Source organism: Crotalus tigris, unplaced genomic scaffold, assembly GCF_016545835.1.
Source record: "Crotalus tigris isolate CLP2741 ecotype Arizona unplaced genomic scaffold, ASM1654583v1 scf7180000017975.10810073628:1450386, whole genome shotgun sequence".
In the NCBI taxonomy this organism is placed as follows: Eukaryota; Metazoa; Chordata; class Lepidosauria; order Squamata; family Viperidae; genus Crotalus; species Crotalus tigris.
In genome coordinates, this window is record NW_024096754.1 from 267,027 (window position 1) to 287,500 (window position 20,474).

At 49.3% G+C, this 20,474-nt stretch overlaps 1 protein-coding gene across 3 annotated transcripts in view; it reads right to left on the reverse strand.

Annotated features, from left to right (window-relative positions):
• TNPO3 (transportin 3) overlaps positions 1–20,474 on the reverse strand; it is a 43,261-nt gene that overhangs the window by 13,337 nt on the left and 9,450 nt on the right. Inside the window, exons 2-13 of one of the 3 annotated variants that reach the window (XM_039345716.1) lie at positions 18,969–19,169; positions 16,704–16,777; positions 14,472–14,628; positions 11,267–11,410; positions 9,429–9,604; positions 8,108–8,246; positions 7,291–7,437; positions 6,185–6,292; positions 4,262–4,353; positions 2,491–2,630; positions 1,171–1,362; positions 668–759 (exon numbers count right to left, since the gene is read on the reverse strand). In XM_039345716.1, coding sequence (XP_039201650.1) covers positions 668–759; positions 1,171–1,362; positions 2,491–2,630; positions 4,262–4,353; positions 6,185–6,292; positions 7,291–7,437; positions 8,108–8,246; positions 9,429–9,604; positions 11,267–11,410; positions 14,472–14,628; positions 16,704–16,777; positions 18,969–19,169 — 1,662 coding nt within the window. Of the gene's footprint in view, positions 1–667; positions 760–1,170; positions 1,363–2,490; positions 2,631–4,261; positions 4,354–6,184; positions 6,293–7,290; positions 7,438–8,107; positions 8,247–9,428; positions 9,605–11,266; positions 11,411–14,471; positions 14,641–16,703; positions 16,778–18,968; positions 19,170–20,474 lie in introns of all 3 variants that reach the window. The other 2 variants (XM_039345717.1, XM_039345715.1) reach the window with 2 other exon arrangements.

Below are 20,474 nucleotides of genomic sequence, written 5' to 3' on the forward strand. Positions count from 1 at the left end.
ATTATCTATATCTATCTTACCATCTCTCTCCATCCATCCATCCATCCATCCATCCATCCATCCATCCATCCATCCATCCATCCAATGTATCTTACCATCTTTCTTTCTATCTATATTTCTTATTATCTATCTCTATCTATCTTACCATCTCTCTCTCCATCCATCCATCCAATCTATCTTACCATCTCTTTCTTTCTATCTATATCATTATCTATCTATCTCTATCTTACCATCTCTCTCTCTCTCTCTCTCATTAATATCCTGCTTTTATTATTTTTATAAAGCGGCATCTAATATACCTTCCTCCTCCTATTTTCCCTACAACACTTTGAAGTGGGCTGAGTTCAGAGAAAGCCTGAGGTCACCCAGCTGGCTTTTGTGCCTAAGGCAGGACTAGAACTCACCGTCTCCTGGTGATTGGCCCAAAATTACCCAGCCAGCTTCCGTGCCTTAAGGCGGGACTAGAACTCTCCGTCTCCTGGTTCCTAACCTGGCGCCTTGACCACACTCCCTTCGGCAAACTTTTCCGAATGTTCGCCGTCTCCCCGCAGGCCGCAGGAGCCAGTAGGCGCCCGGGAGGGGACGGTCCACCAGCTAAGCTCCTGAGCTGATGGCTGCTTTTCCACCCTGCGAGGGTCCCCTCGTAGCCCACCTCCAGACCACCCACCTTTTTCAGGGCCATCACCTGAACGGCGCAGAGTTCACTGAGGCACGCCGAGATCTTCTCCAGGGGCAGCCTGGCGAGCACCAACGCCGTCCCTGCCCAGCGAGAGGGAGGACAGGAGTCCGTCAAGCGAGTCAGGCCATCGGGATGATGGGCTTGGCCTCCACAGCAGGAGCCCAGCCTACCACCCCCCTCCCCAGGGGGGACTCCAGGAGGAGGAGGAGAAGGAGGGAGGGGGAGGAGGAGGGAGGGGGAGGAGGAGGAGGGAGGGGGAGGGGGAGGAGGGAGGGGGAGGGGGAGGAGGAGAAGGAGGAGGAGGAGGGGGGAGGAGGAGGAGGTGGAGGGAGGAGGAGGAGGAGGAGGAGGAGGGAGGGGGAAGAGGAGGAGGAGGAGGGAGGGGGAGGAGGAGGAGAAGGAGGGAGGGGGAGGAGGAGGGAGGAGGAGGAGGAGGAGAAGGAGGGAGGGGGAGAGGGAGGGGGAGGAGGAAGAGGAGGAGGCGTCCATACCTTTCAGGAGTCCGACCGCGGCTTCCGGGGAGAGCATGAAGGAGTCGAGGGAGCGGGCGATTTCCAGCAGGCCCGTGAAGTGCTGGGCCATGTGGTCCCGGCACACGGAGCAAATGTTGTGGATGGCTTTGGCGGCCACGGAGGCCAGGGCCTTCTCACACAAGCCCTTCATCAGGTAGCCCAGGACGGGGTCTGCGGGCAGAGGGCAGAGGAGGGAGCGGGAGAGGAGGAGCTGGATGGATTTGGCACAAGCCTCTTTTTCCTGGGATGATCTCCAGCCGCCCTTCCTTCCTTCCTTTCTCCCTTCCTTCCACTCCCCTATCTATCTTCCATCCGTCCGTCTTTTCTTTCTTCCATTCTTGCATCCATCTTTCCTTCCTTCCTTCCATTCTTCCATTCATCCATCTGTCCTTCCTTCCATTCATCCTTTCTTCTATTCTTCCATCCATCCATCCATCCTTTCTATTTTTCCATCCATCCAGCCATACTTCATACTTCCTTCCTCCCTATCCTTCCTTCCACTCACCTATCCATCTTCCTTCCTTCCATTCTTGCATCCATCTTTCCTTCCTTCCTTCCATCCATCCTTTCTTCCTTCTCTTCTTCCATCCATCCTTCATACTTCCTTCCTCCCTTCCACTCACCTATCCATCTTCCTTCCTTCCTTCCATCCTTTCTTCCTTCCATTCTTGCATCCATCTTTCCTTTCTTCCTTCCATCCATCCTTTCTTCCTTCTATTCTTTCATCCATCCATCTTTCCTTCCTTCCATCCATCCTTTCTTCCTTCTCTTCTTCCATCCATCCTTCATACTTCCTTCCTCCCTTCCACTCACCTATCCATCTTCCTTCCTTCCTTCCATCCTTTCTTCCTTCCATTCTTGCATCCATCTTTCCTTTCTTCCTTCCATCCATCCTTTCTTCCTTCTATTCTTTCATCCATCCATCTTTCCTTCCTTCCTTCCATCCATTCTTTCTTCCTTCTATTCTTTCATCCATCCATCTTTCCTTCCTTCCATCCATCCTTTCTTCCTTCTATTCTTCCATCCTTCATACTTCCTTCCTCCCTATCCTTCCTTCCACTCACCTATCCATCCATCCATCCATCCTTTCTTCCTTCTATTTTTCCATCCCTCCCTCCCTCCCACCCACCCACAGGGCCCCAGTCTGAATGACAAACTCTCAGGGACAGGGCCCCCACAACCTACAAAGGGAGCTGGACAATCCTCTCGTCCGGAGGGTCCGTGGGGGGCTGCCTTGGGGTTCCCGCCTGCGCTGACCGAACTACAGCCTCGCCCCCCCGCCTCTCTCTCCCCACTCACCCAGGAAATGGGGGTTCCTGTCCACCACTTCGCTCATCTCCCCAACCAGTTCGATGCTTGTGTAGCGCACCGCCGTGTGCACGGCTTCAGGGAGGCGCACCACTCCGTCCAGCACTTCCACCAGGGTGGGGTTATTCTCTCTGGGGGGGGGGGAGGAAAGCAGGACAATTCAGCCCTCAAAAACATGACATGGACTACGGGGCCCCCCCAGCAGGTCCCTGGGCTATTGAATGATTTATAAAGCGCGCGCATGCACACAACACACACACACACACACACTTTTCCTCCCTCCGGCAGGAAGCCATCTGGATTCTAGGAGCCAGATTCGTGGGGAAGAGACATCCTAGAGGTAGTCCTCGACTTACAACGTGTCGCTTAACAAGAGTCTGAAATTAGGAAAGGTTCGTAAAAGATGCTTTAAGGCAGTGTTTCTCAACCTTGACCATTTTAAGGCATGTGGACTTCAACTCCCAGAATTCCACAGCCAGCAATGCTGGCTGTGGAATTCTGGGAGTTGAAGTCCACATGCCTTAAAATGATCAAGGTTGAGAAACACTGCCTTAAAGCTTATAAGCACTTTTGGCCATCAAAAGATGTCACGAGCCTGCACACACACACACACACACACACACACACACACACACACACACACACCATTCAATCGCGTGACTACATTTCGGGAGCTCCGCAACTCGCTTCTGCGACAGCTTGCGGTGTCCTGTGGTCACTTGGACTGTGATTTGTCTTTTTTTGGGGGGGGGGATTGCTGGCAAAAGAACCCCACAGTCTTTTGTGATTCGTTTAACGGTGATTTGTTTAACGACCACCACCGTAAAATGGAGTAAAATGGGGTCTGGACCTGTGGGTGCCTCGAGTTACAAGTGTAACAACTTACAAGAGGAAGGAGTGTTGGATATGTTCATTGCCTTGAGTTATTTTGAGCTATTCTATTCTAGTGTAGTCTATTCTATATTCCATTCTGTTCTATTCTATTTTATATTCTATATATATTGTATATTCTATTCTATTCTAGTATAGTCTACTCTATATTCCATTCTGTTCTATTCTATTTTATATTCTTATATATATTGTATATTCTATTCTATTCTAGCGTAGTCTATTCTATATTCCATTCTGTTCTATTCTATTTTATATTCTATATATATTGTATATTCTATTCTATTCCATATTTTCTATTCTATTCTATTCTATTCTATTCTGTTCTGTTCTAGTATAGTATAGTATAGTATAGTATAGTATAGTATAGTATAGTATAGTATAGTATAGTATAGTATAGTCTACTCTATATTCCATTCTGTTCTATTCTATTTTATATTCTATATATATTGTATATTCTATTCTATTCTATTTATATAAATAATAACGGCTGGAACAAATGAATAAATAAGTAGAAAAATTAATGTATGTAAATAAATACAAATATGTAAAAGGGGGCAAGCTAGCAACTTCCTCCTGACTAAAGGAGGCTTTTAAGAAGGGACTGGACAACCAATTGTCCGGAATAGTACAGGATCTTCTGCTTCAGCAGGGGGCTGGACTAGAAGACCTCTAAGGTTCCTTCTCACTCTTCTACTGTTATTGTTATAGGAAGCCAGGCCCTTTCCAGTCAGGTGGAAAGAAGAGTCAGGGAGAGTGAGAGACACATTCTGGGTCCAATTTACACTATTCATTGTACACTAGGAGGCCCAAACACTCACACGCAGTGTGCTACACCCAGACTCTGGGATGGCTCCCCCCCCCCACTACTCACTGGTCAACACTCTTGGCTATTGAAGCCATGATGAAGAGCACGGCCTCCGTCACCTCCCAGGGCGGGTTGCCTTCTTTCAAAGTGGCGTAAAGCTGCAAGAAGAAATGGAGGGAGGGAGGGGGAATATGACGTAACCAAGCAATTTTCAACTCTGAGAAAAGCCCCACCACGCCACAGTCTCCCATCTTAAGCAGGAAAGCCGGCTGGGTGACTTTGGGCCAATCACCAGGAGACGGGGAGTTCTTGTCCCGCCTTAGGCATGAAAGCCGACTGGGTGACTTTGGGCCAATCACCAGGAGACGGGGAGTTCTTGTCCCGCCTTAGGCATGAAAGCCAACTGGGTGACTTTGGGCCAATCACCAGGAGACGGGGAGTTCTAGTCCTGCCTTAGGCAGGAAAGCCGGCTGGGTGACTTTGGGCCAATCACCAGAAGATGGTGAGTTCTAGTCCCGCCTGAGCCATGGAAGCCGGCTAGGTGACTTTGGGCCAATCACCAGCAGACGGGGAGTTCTAGTCCCGCCTTAGGCATGAAAGCCGGCTGGGGGACTTTGGGCCAATCACCAGGAGACAGTGAGTTCTAGTCCCGCCTTAGACATGTATGCCAACTCAGTGAGTTTGGGCCAATCACCAGGAGACGGGGAGTTCTAGTCCTGCCTTAGGCATGAAAGCCGGCTGGGTGACTTTGGGCCAATCACCAGGAGACAGGGAGTTCTAGTCCCGCCTTAGGCCTGAGAACCAGCTGGGTGACTTTGGGCCAATCACCAGGAGATGGTGAGTTCTAGTCCCGCCTTAGGCCTGAAAGCCGGCTGGGGGACTTTGGGCCAATCACCAGGAGACGGTGAGTTCTAGTCCCGCCTTAGACATGTATGCCAGCTCGGTGAGTTTGGGCCAATCACCAGGAGACGGGGAGTTCTTGTCCCGCCTTAGGCATGAAAGCCGACTGGGTGACTTTGGGCCAATCACCAGGAGACGGGGAGTTCTTGTCCCGCCTTAGGCATGAAAGCCAACTGGGTGACTTTGGGCCAATCACCAGGAGACGGGGAGTTCTAGTCCTGCCTTAGGCAGGAAAGCCGGCTGGGTGACTTTGGGCCAATCACCAGGAGATGGTGAGTTCTAGTCCCGCCTGAGCCATGGAAGCCGGCTAGGTGACTTTGGGCCAATCACCAGCAGACGGGGAGTTCTAGTCCCGCCTGAGTCATGAAAGCCGGCTGGGTGACTTTGGGCCAATCACCAGCAGACGGGGAGTTCTAGTCCCGCCTTAGGCATGAAAGCCGGCTGGGGGACTTTGGGCCAATCACCAGGAGACAGTGAGTTCTAGTCCCGCCTTAGACATGTATGCCAGCTCAGTGAGTTTGGGCCAATCAACAGGAGACGGGGAGTTCTAGTCCCGCCTTAGGCATGAAAGCCGGCTGGGTGACTTTGGGCCAATCACCAGGAGACAGGGAGTTCTAGTCCCGCCTTAGGCCTGAGAACCAGCTGGGTGACTTTGGGCCAATCACCAGGAGATGGTGAGTTCTAGTCCCGCCTTAGGCCTGAAAGCCGGCTCGGGGACTTTGGGCCAATCACCAGGAGACGGTGAGTTCTAGTCCCGCCTTAGACATGTATGCCAGCTCGGTGAGTTTGGGCCAATCACCAGGAGACGGTGAGTTCTAGTCCCGCCTTAGGCATGAAAGCCCTCTGGGTGACTTTGGGCCAATCCCTGTCTCTCAGTCCAACCCACCTCACAGGGTCGTTGTGGGGAAAATAGGGAGTTGGAAGGAAGATTACATACGTTTGCTGCCTTGATTTACATACATCGTAATAAAGGTGGAATACAAATCAGTATAAACCAGAAGAGGCTCTCCATCAAGCTAGAAGGCAGAGCTAACAGTGGGCGCACCAGATGAACCTCCCAGTGGCCCCCTTTCCTTTCCTGACCCTCACCTGGGCAAAGCACTCCACGGAGCCGACCAGGAAGATCAGGTCCTTGACGAGGTCCGACACTCTCATCCGGAACTCCCCAAAGTCATCGGTTTCCTCGGGGATCCCTTCCTAGGATTTGGGGAGCGGGAGAGGAGAAAGGAGATCACTGAGAGGGTGACGAGGCTGGCTGAAGAATTCTGGGAGTTGAAGTCCTCAGGGTTGCGACGCTGAGCATACAGGGAAGTCCTCGATTTACAATCCCAGCCGAGCTGAAATTTCCGTCGCTAAGCAAGACGTTCGTTAAATGAGTCTTGCCCCATTTTACGACCTTCCTCGCCCCAGGTTGTTCAGTGAATCACTGCAGTGGGTAAGTTAGTAACCTGGTCCTTACATCAGGGGTAGGCAACCTTGGCTCTTTTATGACTGGTGGACTTCAACTCCCAGAATTCCTGAGCCAGCCATGCTGAGGGGAAAGCAAAAGGTTTCCAAGCTGAGCCAGGCTGGCTCAGGAATTCTGGGAGTTGAAGTCCACCAGTCATGAAGGGGCCATAGTTCCCTCACGCTGGCTCAGGAATTCTGGGAGTTGAAGTCCGCAAGTCATGAAGGGGCCATAGTTCCCTCACGCTGGCTCAGGAATTCTGGGAGTTGAAGTCCACAAGTCATGAAGGGGCCATAGTTCCCTCACGCTGGCTCAGGAATTCTGGGAGTTGAAGTCCACGAGTCATGAGGGGGCCATAGTTCCCTCACGCTGGCTCAGGAATTCTGGGAGTTGAAGTCCACGAGTCATGAAGGGGCCATAGTTCCCTCATGTTGGCTCAGGAATTCTGGGAGTTGAAGTCCACATGTCATAAAAGGGCCAAGGTTGCCTACCCCTGCACTGACCTAAGCAAGGGTCCCCAATCCTTGGGCTGCAGCTCACTCCCGAGCCACACAAGCGACAGGTGAGCGCATGCGTGTGCAGCTCCACTGGCACCAACGGAGCTATGGGCACTCATGCGCCCGCCTGCCCCACACACAGAGCTATCCCCTTTGCATCGCCCTCCCCCAACACCGGGCCACCAAGGCAGAAAGGTTGTGGACCACTGGCCTACAAAAACAAGGGCGAGGGGGAAAAACAATTGGCTTACGTGGTCTGGGTCCAGCTGGCAGTGCCGTGCCAAGGCGTGAAGGAGCCGCTGAATGTAGGCCTTGAAGATGCTGTGGATGATGGCGTCGTCGGTCTTGTACAGGTGCTCGCCCAGCCGGTACCAGAAGTTGAAGGAGATCTCCACCACCTGGAGTGGCAAGAGGTCCTTTTAGTTTTCCCTCTTCTGGCACCAGGCAGCAGCCCCCCTCAACACTCTTGAGCACCCCAAAACTTCTCGGGATGGTTGCACGTTCTACCGAGGGAATCCCAAAGGTGCGTTTTCAAGAGGCAATGGGACATTCTCATTTTTCTTTGAAGACGTTTCGCTTCTCATCCAAGAAGCTTCTTCTGGTTCTGACCGAATGGTGGGGAACGGAGGATTTATACTCCTTGCAGAGAGCTGGTCATTTGCATCCTTTTAGAGGGTCATTGAGGCCACCAGGAGGTTTGTCTGTGTCCTCAGGGTCACCTGAGTGGAGCCTTCTTGGAACTGCTGAAAGGGTTGGGACACCTATTTGCACCACTCAGGTGACCCTTGAAGACACAGACAAACCTCCAAGTGGCTTCAACGAGTCTCTAAAAATGCAAATGACCAGCTCTCTGCAAGGAGTACAAATCCTTCCATTCCCCACCATCCAGTCAGAACCTGAAGAAGCTTCTTGACTGAGAAGTAAAACGTCTTCAGAGAAAAACAAGGAAGTCCAGTGGCCTTGTGAAAAAAGCACTTTTTGGGATAACCGTGACCTGGATGACGGAGAATCCTCCATCGACATTGACCGGGGGAAGGGAAGGCGGAGGCTGGGGCTGGGGCTTCCTACCTCGTACTGGGGGTGTCCCGCACAGATCAAGAGCAGCTCGATAGTCCGCAGGTCCCCCAAGCCTTGGCCCGGGGTGCAGACGATTTTGTCCAGAAAGGTCTCGCAGAGTTCGGTGAAGATCCGACAGTAGTTGAGGACCCTAGGAAAAAAAATATATAAAATAAAATAAAACGCCAGGCGGTCGTAAGTCGGCAAGACAATCTCAGTTGGAACAAAATCAGGGCAGGTGGCCAGACAAGGCAAGGTGGTTTTTTAATAATAATAAGCTGAAGAAACAGTGGACCACCTGGTAAGCTGCTGCAAGAAGATTGCACAGACTGATTACAAGCAGCGGCATGACAAAGTAGCGACAATGGTGCATTGGAAGATCTGCAAAAAATATCATTTGCCTGTAAGCAAAAACTGGTGGGATCATAAAATAGAGAAAGTCATAGAAAATGATAAAATTAAACTGCTCTGGGACTTCAGAATTCAAACAGACAAGCACCTGCAACATAACACCCAGACTTAACAATTGTCGATAAGAAAGACAAAAAAGTCTGGATAGTGGATGTGGCAGTGCCTGGAGATAGCAGAATAGAAGAGAAAGAACTGGAGAAGATAACAAAATACAAAGACCTACAAATAGAAATAGAAAGACTGTGGCAAAAGCAAGCACGGGTAGTACCAATAGTCATAGGCTCCTTGGGTGCAATCCCAGAACAACTGGAGCACCACTTGAACACCACTGGCATTGACAAATTCGCTATTAGTCAATTGCAAAAGGCAGCCTTACTAGGAACTGCTTCCATCCTGCGATGAGATCTGTAATACCATCAACATCCACATCTGCCTATCCCAGGTCCTGGGTAAGGACTCGATAGGTAGACAAAATGCCAAACCCAGTCTGAAAATCTGGCTGACTGTGCGATGATCCAAAATAATAATAAAAAAGCTGGAAGGGACCTTGTAGGTCATCTAGTCCAACCCCCTGCTCAGGCAGGAAACCCCATACCATTTCGGACAAAGGATTGTCTGGTCTCTTCTTAAAAACTTCCAGTGTTGGAGCCTAAGGTGGGACACTGAACTTACAATCTCCCGGTGATTGCCCCAAGTCACCAACCGGCTTTCATACTTAAGGCAGGACTAGAACTCACTGTCTCCCAGTTTCTAACCTCTTGGGAACATTTCCTTGAACCCAGAACCAACTTCTTTTCCCTTGAGCAACTGAGATTGGAATTTCAACACAGCCACACGTGTCTGACTGCCACCCGGCTGAACGTCTCGCCGTCAAACACTTCCCAGCAACAGGGCCCAGGTGAAGGCTGCTCCAAGTACTCACTTGTCCAGATCCTCGCGGGCTACAGCCATGTGGTAGGCCGTCTCCAGGGTCAGGACGCCCTGGAAGAGCTGCAGGGCGAGGGGAAGGTGGGTCTCCACGTTCTCGATGGCGTAGAGCGCGGAACAAATGCAGTCCGAGGCGGCTTCGTGCAAGTTGGACGAGGTCTTGTCCTGTTGCTGGAAAAGAGGCCACCCAGAGATCTTGCTTTATCTTCCCGCAAGGATCTCAGCCTCCTTTCCCATTCCCCCGAGATTACCTGACCAGCTGTGGTTATTCACACTTTCCTACCACATTGGATGGAAAGGGATGATTACAAACCTGTGTCTAATTGGTTGCTCACGCGAACACGGGCAGAGAAGCGTGGGAACTTTGAATCCAGGTCATATCTAGCACCAAGGTAGGTCAGAATCGTAAGTTGGGAACTTTCTGTACTTAAGCCCCATTTATCAGGGTTGTGCTAAGACGGGAGTCCTTGGACCTTCTATCTAACTGTCTCTTGACATAGGGGAGATGTCATTGTAAATCGGTCGTAATTTCAAACAGTCGTACGTCGAGGACCCCCTTTATTTCCCATAACCAAGCAATGGAATGGAATGGAATGGAAAAAATAGAATTGAATAGAATAGAATAGAATGGAATGGAACGGAATGGAACAGAATAGAAAGAATAGAATAGGACAGGATAGGACAGGACAGGATACGATAGAATAGAATAGAATAGAATAGAATAGAATAGAATAGAATAGAATAGAAATAATAAAATAATAATGAATAGAATTGAGAATAGAATAGAATAGACTAGAATAGACTAGAATAGAAATAATAAAATAATAATGAATAGAATAGAAAATAGAATAGAATAGAATTGAGAATAGAATAGAATAGAATGGAAAGAACAGAATAGAATAGAATAGAATAGGATAGGACAGGATAGGATACGATAGAATAGGATAGGATAGAATAGAATAGAAATAATAAAATAATAATGAATAGAATTGAGAATAGAATAGAATAGAAATAATAAAATAATAATGAATAGAATAGAAAATAGAATAGAATAGAATAGAATTGAGAATAGAATAGAATGGAAAGAATAGAATAGGATAGGATAGGATAGGATAGGATAGGATAGGACAGGACAGGACAGAATAGAATAGAAATAATAAAATAATAATGAATAGAATAGAGAATAGAATAGAATAGAGAATAGAATAGAATTGAGAATAGAATAGAATAGAATAGAGAATAGAATAGAATAGAGAATAGAATAGAAATAATAAAATAATAATGAATAGAATAGAGAATAGAATAGAATTGAGAATAGAATAGAATAGAGAATAGAATAGAATAGAGAATAGAATAGAATAGAGAATAGAATAGAAATAATAAAATAATAATGAATAGAATAGAGAATAGAATAGAATTGAGAATAGAATAGAATAGAATAGAGAATAGAATAGAATAGAATGGAACGGAATCAAATCTAGAAGGGTTCTTGGAGGTCTTCTAGTCCAGCCGCCTGGTCAAGCAGGCGACCGTCTACCCTTTCAGACAAATGGCTGTCCAGTCTCTTCTTAAAAACTTCCAGTGTTGGAGCATCCACCGCTTCTGGAGGCAAACTGTTCTAACGGTTTCTAATTTATCGGGGTCGTGTTCAGATGGAAGTCCTTTGATCTTCCTCCTAACTGTCTGCTGACCTACGGGGAGATGCCATTGGCCACCTGTTCTGGTCCTACAACGGTCCCCAAGTTAAGACACCTGCCTGGTGTCTCCCTTCTGGGCAGGGGGCGCCCAGCTGCCCCTCCAAGCCTTGGGACGGGGGGACTTCAGGACACGCACCAGAACCTCAAAAAGCAGGGAGAGCAACTTGCTGTTGGCCATGAAGGTGCTGTCCAGGACGCCCAGGTTGAACCAGCTGCCGAGGCATCGGAAGATCTTGATGAGCATCTTCTCATCGTTCCCGGCCTTCTCCACGCAAGTCACCTGCAGGGACGAACAAGAAATCGGGGTTCAGCTCCCCTCAAGGAAGAACTACGGGAGGCAAGGCACAGGGGCCTGCCCTTGAAGGCTTGGGCGAGAAGGTCTAGTTGGCTCATGAAACATTTGAAAGAAACCCCCAAGCTCAGAGGGCACCAAGGACCACCTAATCCTCCTCCTCCACCACCACTTTTATTTCTCTTCCACTCCACAAACCCCTCTCCCTTCTAGCTCTGATGATGTTACCTAGTTGGGTCATGAAACGTCTGCAAGAAAACTACTAAGCTCTGAGAGCACCAAGGACCCTGTCTTTCTTTCTTTCTTTCTTTCTTTCTTTCTTTCTTTCTTTCTTTCTTTCTTTCTTTCTTTCTTTCTTTCCTTCCTTCCTTCCTTTCTTTCTTTCTTTCTTTCTTCCTTCCTTCCTTCCTTCCTTCCTTCTCTTTCTTTTCTTTCTTTCTTTCTTTCTTTCTTTCTTTCTTTCTTTCTTTCTTCCTCTTCCTCCTCCTCCTCCTCCCTGCATACCTTCTACCATCTCTAGATGATGTTACCTAGTTGGGTCATGAAACGTCTGCAAGAAAACTACTAAGCTCTGAGAGCACCAAGGACCCTGTCTTTCTTTCTTTCTTTCTTTCTTTCTTTCTTTCTTTCTTTCTTTCTTTCTTTCTTTCTTTCCTTCCTTCCTTCCTTTCTTTCTTTCTTTCTTTCTTTCTTCCTTCCTTCCTTCCTTCTCTTTCTTTTCTTTCTTTCTTTCTTTCTTTCTTTCTTTCTTTCTTTCTTTCTTCCTCTCTCCTCCTCCTCCTCCTCCCTGCATACCTTTACCATCTCTAGATGATGTTACCTAGTTGGGTCATGAAACGTCTGCAAGAAAACAACCTTCTCTTGAGCCTTCCAACTTTCTTCCTTCTTTCCTTTCTTTCCTCTTTCTTTCTTTTCTTTCTTTCTTTCTTTCTTTCTTTCTTTCTTTCTTTCTTTCTTTCTTTCTTTCTTTCTTTCTTCCTTCCTTCCTTCCTTCCTTCCTTGTTTCCTTCCTTCCTTCTCTTTCTTTCTTTCTTTCTTTCCTTCCTTCTCTTTCTTTCTTTTCTTTCTTTCTTTCTTTCTTTCTTCCTCTTCCTCCTCCTCCTCCTCCCTGCATACCTTCTACCATCTCTAGATGATGTTACCTAGTTGGGTCATGAAACGTCTGCAAGAAAACTACTAAGCTCTGAGAGCACCAAGGACCCTGTCTTTCTTTCTTTCTTTCTTTCTTTCTTTCTTTCTTTCTTTCTTTCTTTCTTCCTTCCTTCCTTCCTTCCTTCCTTGTTTCCTTCCTTCCTTCTCTTTCTTTCTTTCTTTCTTTCCTTCCTTCTCTTTCTTTCTTTTCTTTCTTTCTTTCTTTCTTTCTTCCTCTTCCTCCTCCTCCTCCTCCCTGCATACCTTCTACCATCTCTAGATGATGTTACCTAGTTGGGTCATGAAACTTCTGCAAAAAAGCCATCAAGCTCAGAGACACCAAGGACTCCACAATCCTCCTCCTCCTTCTTCTTCCTCTCTTCCTCCTCCTCCTCCTCCTCGTCCTCCTCCTCCCCCCTCTCCTTCTCTCTGCATACCTTCTACCATCTCTAGATGATGTTACCTAGTTGGGTCATGAAACATCTGCAAGAAAACTACCAAGCTCTGGGAGCACCTGGGACCCCACAGTTCTTCTCCTCCTCCCCCTCCTTTTCTGCCTCTTTCCCTTCCCCTTTCCTCCTCCCCCCCTTCTCCCTTCCTCCTCCCCCCCTTCTTTTCCTCCTCCTCCACTTCACAAATCAAATTCCCTTCTAGCGCTGAGGATGTTCCCTACTTGGATCCTGTAACTTCTGCAAGAAAACTACCCAGCTCAGAGAGCACCAAGGACTCCACAGTTCAGCCGTGAGCTACAATTATTCTCTTCTCTCGGTAGAGTGCAACCTATTTACTCTCCTTGGATGGGAGACCACAAGGAAATCCCAGGCCTGTAGGCTACACTCAGAAGAGGGGAAAACATCCCCCCCCCAAAAAGCAAGAATAAGCCGTTTTTGTACTGTTGCCAGGAAAAGCTCACACCTGTCCCCGAAGGAACCAGAATTCGAACGTTGATCCCGAAACATCCAGGAGCCAGGACTCACCGACCCAAAGAAATGGACCCAGTGTAATCCCAATTTAAGCTCAGATCGGTGCGGTTAAGTTGTGCCAAGCCACCCTCTTGATTTTATGGCCGGCAAGGAACCCGAGTTCCAATCTTCCCAACTTCTAGGTCAGGGCTTTTCAACCTTTTCACCCATTGTACCACTTTTAGGATATGGCAACATCCGAGGACCACCCGTCACCTAGCAAGGTGTCAAAAACTTGATGACCCCCCCCCCAAAAAGAAAAAAATGATAAAGTACAGGTAGTCCTCGACTTACAACAGTTCGCTTAGTGACTGTTCGAAGTTACAACGGCACTGAAAAAAGCTCCCCCCAAGCCACAGCCGAGCAAGACACCTGCCTTCCCGCCCGGCTGCGCTCTTCCTCCTGTCCGAGGTTTTCATTGTTGTGAGCATTTCTGTTGAGGATTGGCAGCAGGGGTGGGGGGGGGGAGTATTTGGTTTTTATTCCCCCCGTCTGCTGGGTGGTTGCAGCAGGTTTTGGTCACTTCACAAGACCCTGGGACACTGTGACCGTCATAAATATGAATCAGTTGACAAGCATCTGAATGTAAACCACAAGACCCTGGAGAGGCTGCAACATTCCAGCTGATCGGCGCTTCTTCTGGGCTCAGCAGAAGCCCCAGGATCAGCGCCGAGCTCCAGTTGGAGCCTGGTGCTGATCCTGGCGCTTCCACTGAGCCCTGACACCCCTGCAGTTCCAGCCGTCTCTCGCTCAGGCTTGTGTGGTGCTGCCACCGGTTCAGCTCATTCCCCTTCCCTGCTACCACTTTTCTAGGGTGGTCGTGTACCACCTGCCAGGTGCCAATGTACCACAGGTGGTACCCGTACCACTGGTCGAAAAGCCCTGTTCTAGGCTCCCCCTTCCTTCTGCCAGAAGCTTCCGTTGAGCTGCGGTGACTCTTTCGAAGCAAAACTCACCAGGAGGGCGACCACCGTGCTGGAGTAGAAGGCCAGGTCCTCAATGATCTCCGTGCGGCGGTTGGCTCCAATGCGCAGGGACCGGCTGTGCACTTCCTCCGGTAGCACCGTCAGGATCTCCAGCAGGAAGGGCAGGGACATCACGTCGTTATTGTACCTGGTGTCCCCCCAGACAAGGAGGGGAAGATACGGAAAGGTCACGGGGGAGAGGCCAGCGGGCCCAGCAGGCCTTCCAAAGGCAGTAGGCCCCCAACCAACTTGGGCCAAAGGTGCTTTTTTCAGGAGGCCACTGGACTCTGGTTTTTCTTTGAAGACCTTTTGCTTCTCATCCCAGAAGCTTCTTCGGCTCCGACTGGATGGTGGGGAACGGGAGGATTTATACTCTTTGCAGAAAGCTGGTCATTTGCATCCTTTGAGAGAGTCGTTGAGGCCAGTTGGAGCTTTGCCTGCGTCCTCAGGGTCACCTGAGTGGTGCAAATGGGTGTGGATTGAACCGCCCTCTCTCAACAAAGTGGGAGGGATAAGACATCATCCATCTCCAGGCTACAACACAAATCCTTTCCGCCATTTCAAGAAGGCTCCACACCTACCATTTGCACCACTCAGGCGACCCTGAGGACACAGACAAGCCTCCAAGTGGCCTCAACGACCCTCTCAAAGAAGGCAAATGACCAGCGGTGTGCAAGGGGTATAAATCCATCCATTTCCCCACCATCCAGTCAGAGCTGAAGAAGCTTCTTGGATGAGAAGGAAAATGTCTTCAAAGAAAAACAAGGAAGTCATTGAGGCCACTTGGAAGTTTGTGTCCTCAAGGTCACCTGAGTGATGCAAATGGGTGTGGATTGAACCGCCCTCTCTCAACAAAGTGGGAGGAATAAGACATTATCCATCTCCTGTCTACAACACGGTCCGTTCCGCAGTTCCAAGAAGGCTCCACCCCATTTGCCCCACTCAGGTGATCTCCAGAAGTAACAGGTAGGACATCGTTAAATAGTGACCCAACCTAGAAATAAAGAGGAATTTCCCGACAGTGAGAACGATTGGCGAAAGTAAAGCTGTGCACGCTCCATCCCTGGAGGTTGTTAAAAAACAGACTAGGCAACCATTTGTGCAAGATGGTGTCTTACCTGGAGCAGGGCTTGGGCTTAAAGAGCCCCCCAACCTTTCCGAACTGGCAGCCTGCAGCGGGGGGGAAAGAGGGGATGGTTTTATGGGAGGGGCAGGCGTGTGAGCAACTGTTGCTCGCACGAGTGAAGTTGAGAGCACTGACGACGCTCACACGAGTGAGGCCCCGAGTGCCTGCGAGAATGAAGCGTGTAGTGCCTGTAACGCTCACGCGAATAGGGCCATGAGCCTCTGTGAGACTCACGTGCACACCAGCCAGTCACTCGTGCAGCCTGGTTGGGAATAGGCTGTGGACCGGTAGTGGGCCGTGACCCACAGGTGGTGGACCCCCCGCCTAGGTCCCTTCCAGCCCTCGAATTCTACGTTCTATGAGTAACCGGCTGCTAGCAGAGCCGTTCCTATGTTGGTCAGTTATGTAGGCTGTGTTTCCAAAGTTCATATATGTCAACAGTCTTCTATGTTCTCCTGATTTCTATGGCCAGCTGGATTTCTGCCAAGCACCGGCATCTCCGGGCTACAACACAAATCCTTTCTGCCATTCCAAGAAGGCTCCACACCCACCATTTGCCCCACTCAGGTGACCCTGAGGACACAGACAAGCCTCCAAGTGGCCTCAACGACCCTCTCAAAGAAGGCAAATGACCAGTGGTCTGCAAGGAGTATAAATCCATCCGTTTCCCCACCATCCAGTCAGAACTGACGAAGCTTCTGGGATGAGAGGCAAAACATCTTCCAAGAAAAAAAAAACAAGAAAGTCCAGTTGCCTTGTGAAAAACAAAAACAAAAAAAGCACCATTACCCTTGCAACAAACGACTGTAATGGGCAGATTCTATTACGGTCGTTGAGGAAAGCAAAATGAAAGGTGGTCAAAATGGGAGCTAAGCAGGGAGGCTGCTATTTCTTCTGAACCTCGACGTTTCCTCCACTGATGTTCTTGGAAGCCCCCCTTCCGGAAGCTATTTCCCCCTTCTGGACAGCCAGCACACACACACACCCCTGGAGCCCCCTTCTGCTCCTCCGATCGCTTCCGGGGAGACCCGGACACAGCCGGGGCGGCTTTCGTCAGGCTGTTTTTCAGACGGGATCCAGAAAGTGGGGCGACTTACTTTTCCACCAGGGTGTGCACGCAGCCTTTCCAAGAAGCCATCTGCAAGGCGAGGTCGGCTATGGCTAACGCAAGCTGCGGAGGGATGGGGAGAGAGACAGAGAAAGACAGAGAAGAGATCAGAGGAGCCGGCAGAACAGAACGGATAGCAATAGCAACCGTACGTAGACTTATATACCGCTTCACGGTTCTTCACAGCCCTCTCTAAGCAGTTTACAGAGTCAGGCTTTTGCCCCCCAACAATCTGGGTCCTCGTTTTACCGACCTCGGAAGGACGGAAGGCTGAGTCAACCTTGAGCTGGTCAGGATCGAACTGCAGGTTGTGGGGCAGAGTTAGCCTGCAATACTGCAGTCTAACCACTGCGCCACCACGGTTCTCCGGTTCTCCCTCCCTCCCTCTTTCCTTTCCTCCCTCACGTCCTCCCTCCCTTCCTTCCTTCGGACTTAGCAAGATCACGTAGACCAGTGGTTCTCAACCTTTTTTAATGCCGCGACCCCCCAACCGGTCGTAAGTCGAGGACTACTCAACCGGTCGTAAGTCGAGGACTACTCAACTGGTGCAGCCCCGTTTGCAGAATGGGACTTTTGGCGGGCTCAGCAGGGCAGAGACAGCCTGGACAATCCCTATTGGCTTTTGAAAGCCAATAGAATGAGACTCTATTCAAGAGAGTCTCTTCTATTGGCTTTCAAAAGCCAATAGAATAAAAGGGAGTAGCACAGCTAAGGAAAAGGGGAAAAAATGGCAGACTGCGTTGTTTGGCGACCCCCGTGAAATGGTCCTTCGACCCCAAATGGGGTCCCGACCCACAGGCTGAGAACCACTGACGTAGACTTATATACCGCTTTGCTGTGCTTTACAGCCCTCTCTGAGCAGTTTAGAGTCAGCCTGTTGCCCCCCCCCCCCAACAATCCGGGTCCTCTTTTTACCGACCTCGGAAGGATGGAAGGCTGAGTCAACCCTGAGCCGGTCAGGATCGAACTGCTGGCAGTGGGCAGAGTTAAGCCTCCAATACTGCATTCTAACTCCTGCATCACCCCGGCTCTTAATAAGATAGGAGGATCCCCTGCAGAGCAGATGCTTAGAACGAGATTCTTCAGTCAGAATAAAGCTGGATGGGACCCTGGAGGTCTTCTAGTCCAACCCCCTGCTCGCGCAGGAGAACGGTACCTTTCGAGACAAGTGCCTGTCCAATTTCTTAAGTGATGAATCACCCACTTCTGGAGGCAGGTGGTTCCACTGGTTAATTGTCCTCACTGTCAGGAAGTTTCTCCTTAGTTCTAGGTTGCTTCTCTCCTGGATGAGTTTCCATCCGTTGTTTCTTGTCCTGCCTTCTGGGGCTTTGACCCCCTCTTCTTTGTGGCAATTTCTCAAATACTGGAAGACTGCTATCATGTCCCCCCTAGTCCTTCTCTTCTCTACACTAGCCGTACCCAATTCCTGCAACCGTTCTTCCTATGTTTTTGTCTCCAGGCCTTTAATCATCTTAGTTGCTCTTCTTTGCGTTTTTTCCAAAGTCTCAACATCCTTTTTGTGATAAGGTGACCAAAATTGGCTGCAGCATTCCAGGTGTGGCCTCACTAGAGTTTTATAAAGCCGTACGACTACTTCACGTGATTCTGATTCTATGCCTCTGTTTATACCACTAAGGATTGTATTAGCTTTTTTGGCTGCTGCCGCACACAGCTGGTCACGTTGGAGTGAGGCTCCACCCTATATGGATATTCTTGTATAGCAGTGGTTCTCAACCTTTTTAATGCCGTGACCCCCAACCGGTTGTAAGTCGAGGACTACTCAACCGGTCGTAAGTCGAGGACTACTCAACTGGTGCAGCACCGTTTGCAGAATGGGACTTTTGGCGGGCTCGGCAGGGCAGAGACAGCCTGGACAATTCCTATTGGCTTTTGAAAGCCAATAAAATTAAGACTCTATTCAAGAGAGTCTCTTCTATTGGCTTTCAAAAGCCAATAGAATAAAAGGGAGTAGCACAGCTAAGGAAAAGGGGGGAAAAAATGGCGGACTGCGTTGTTTGGCGACCCCCGTGAAATGGTCATTCGACCCCAAATGGGGTCCCGACCCACAGGTGGAGAACCACTGTTGTATAGGATACACATATCCTTGCTGGACCAGACAACACCAACCTGTCCACCCCAGATTTCAGAGTGACTCATTCAGGCCCACAAAGATTACCCAGAAGAGGCCTGGTGGGTCTCCAAGCCGTCAGCCAGAGCTAAGGCGTGTGCCCACCAGTACGGCAAGGATGCTCACCTGGGTGACAATGACGGGAGACATATTTTTTAAGTTCTGGATGTGGGAAAGCAAGGAATCGCGGAGGGAGACGTGGGAATCCGTCGGGAGCTCATAGAACGAGGTCTGGATTTTCATCTTCATGGTTTGGGCCGCAAAGTAACAAGACTCCACATCCTGCTGGATCTGTAGCAGCTGGTCGGAGATCTCCCAGGCGTGAACCTTTTGGGGTGGGGGGGAAGAGAGAGAGAGAGAGAGAGAGAGAGAGAGAGAGAGAGAGAGAGAGAGAGAGAGAGAAAGAGAGAGACGCCATCAGGGATGAAACCACAGTCCTTCAACTTCTTTTGAAGGACACCCAAGGAATGTGGGCAGGACTAGAAGACCTTCCAACTCTAGAATTCTACGCCTTCCTGGCTTTCCGAAATTCCTACAGCAGTGTCCTAGTGGCAGAGGAAGAGAGGGGGGGAGAGAGAGAGAGAAAAAAGAAAGGAAGGAAGGAAGGAAGGAAGAAAGGAAGGAAGGAAGGAAGGAAGGAAGAAAGAAAGAAAGAAAGGGAGAAAAAAAGACGGAAGGATTGATAGTCACCTGGCCGTTAGTACTCTCCCTGAGAATCATAGCTTGGAAGCTTATCTGTGTCCTCAGAGTCACCTGAGTGGTGCAAATGGGTGTGGAGCCTTTTTTGGGACTGCTGAAAGGACAACTGTGTTGTAGACATCATCATCATCATAATCATCATCATCATCATCATAATAATAATAATAATGTTGAAAGGGACCTTGGAGGTCATCGAGTCCAACCCCCTGGCTGTCCAGTCTCTTCTTAAAAACTTCCAGCGTTGGAGCATTCGCCGCTTCTGGAGGCAGGTGGTTCCACTGGTTAATTGTTCTGACCGTCAGGAAGTTTCTCCTTAGTTCTAGGTTGGTTCTCTCCTTGATTAGTTTCCATCCGTTGCTTCTTGTCCTGCCTTCAGGGGCTTTGGAGAATGGCTTGACTCCCTCTTCTTTGGGGCAGCCCCTGAGATACTGGAAGGCTGCTATCATGTCCCCCCCTCGTCCTTCTCTTCATTAAACTAGACATCCCCAAGTCCAGCAACCGTTCCTTGTATGTTTTAGCCTCCAGCCCCCTAATCATCTTTGTTGCTCTTCTCTGGACTCTTTCTAGAGTCTCAGCATCTTTTTTACATCGTGGTGACCAAAACTGGATGCAGTATTCCAAGTGTGGCCTTACCAAGGCCTTGTAAAGTGGTATTAACACATGTTCTTGATTCTGTCCCTCTGTGAATGCAGCCTAGCACTGTGTTGGCTTTTTTGGCAGCTGCCGCACACGGCTGGCTCCTATTTAAGCGATTGTCCACTAGGACTCCGAGGTCCCTCCCGCAGTTTCTGCTACTGAGCCAGGTGCCACCTGTTTTATACAGGTGCATTTGAGTTTCCCTGCCTTAATTTTTCTCACCATTGAAGATCAAAAGGCACCCTTTAAACCTCAGCACAGTGCAATCGATGCTTGCCAATCATCTCATCTTTCCAA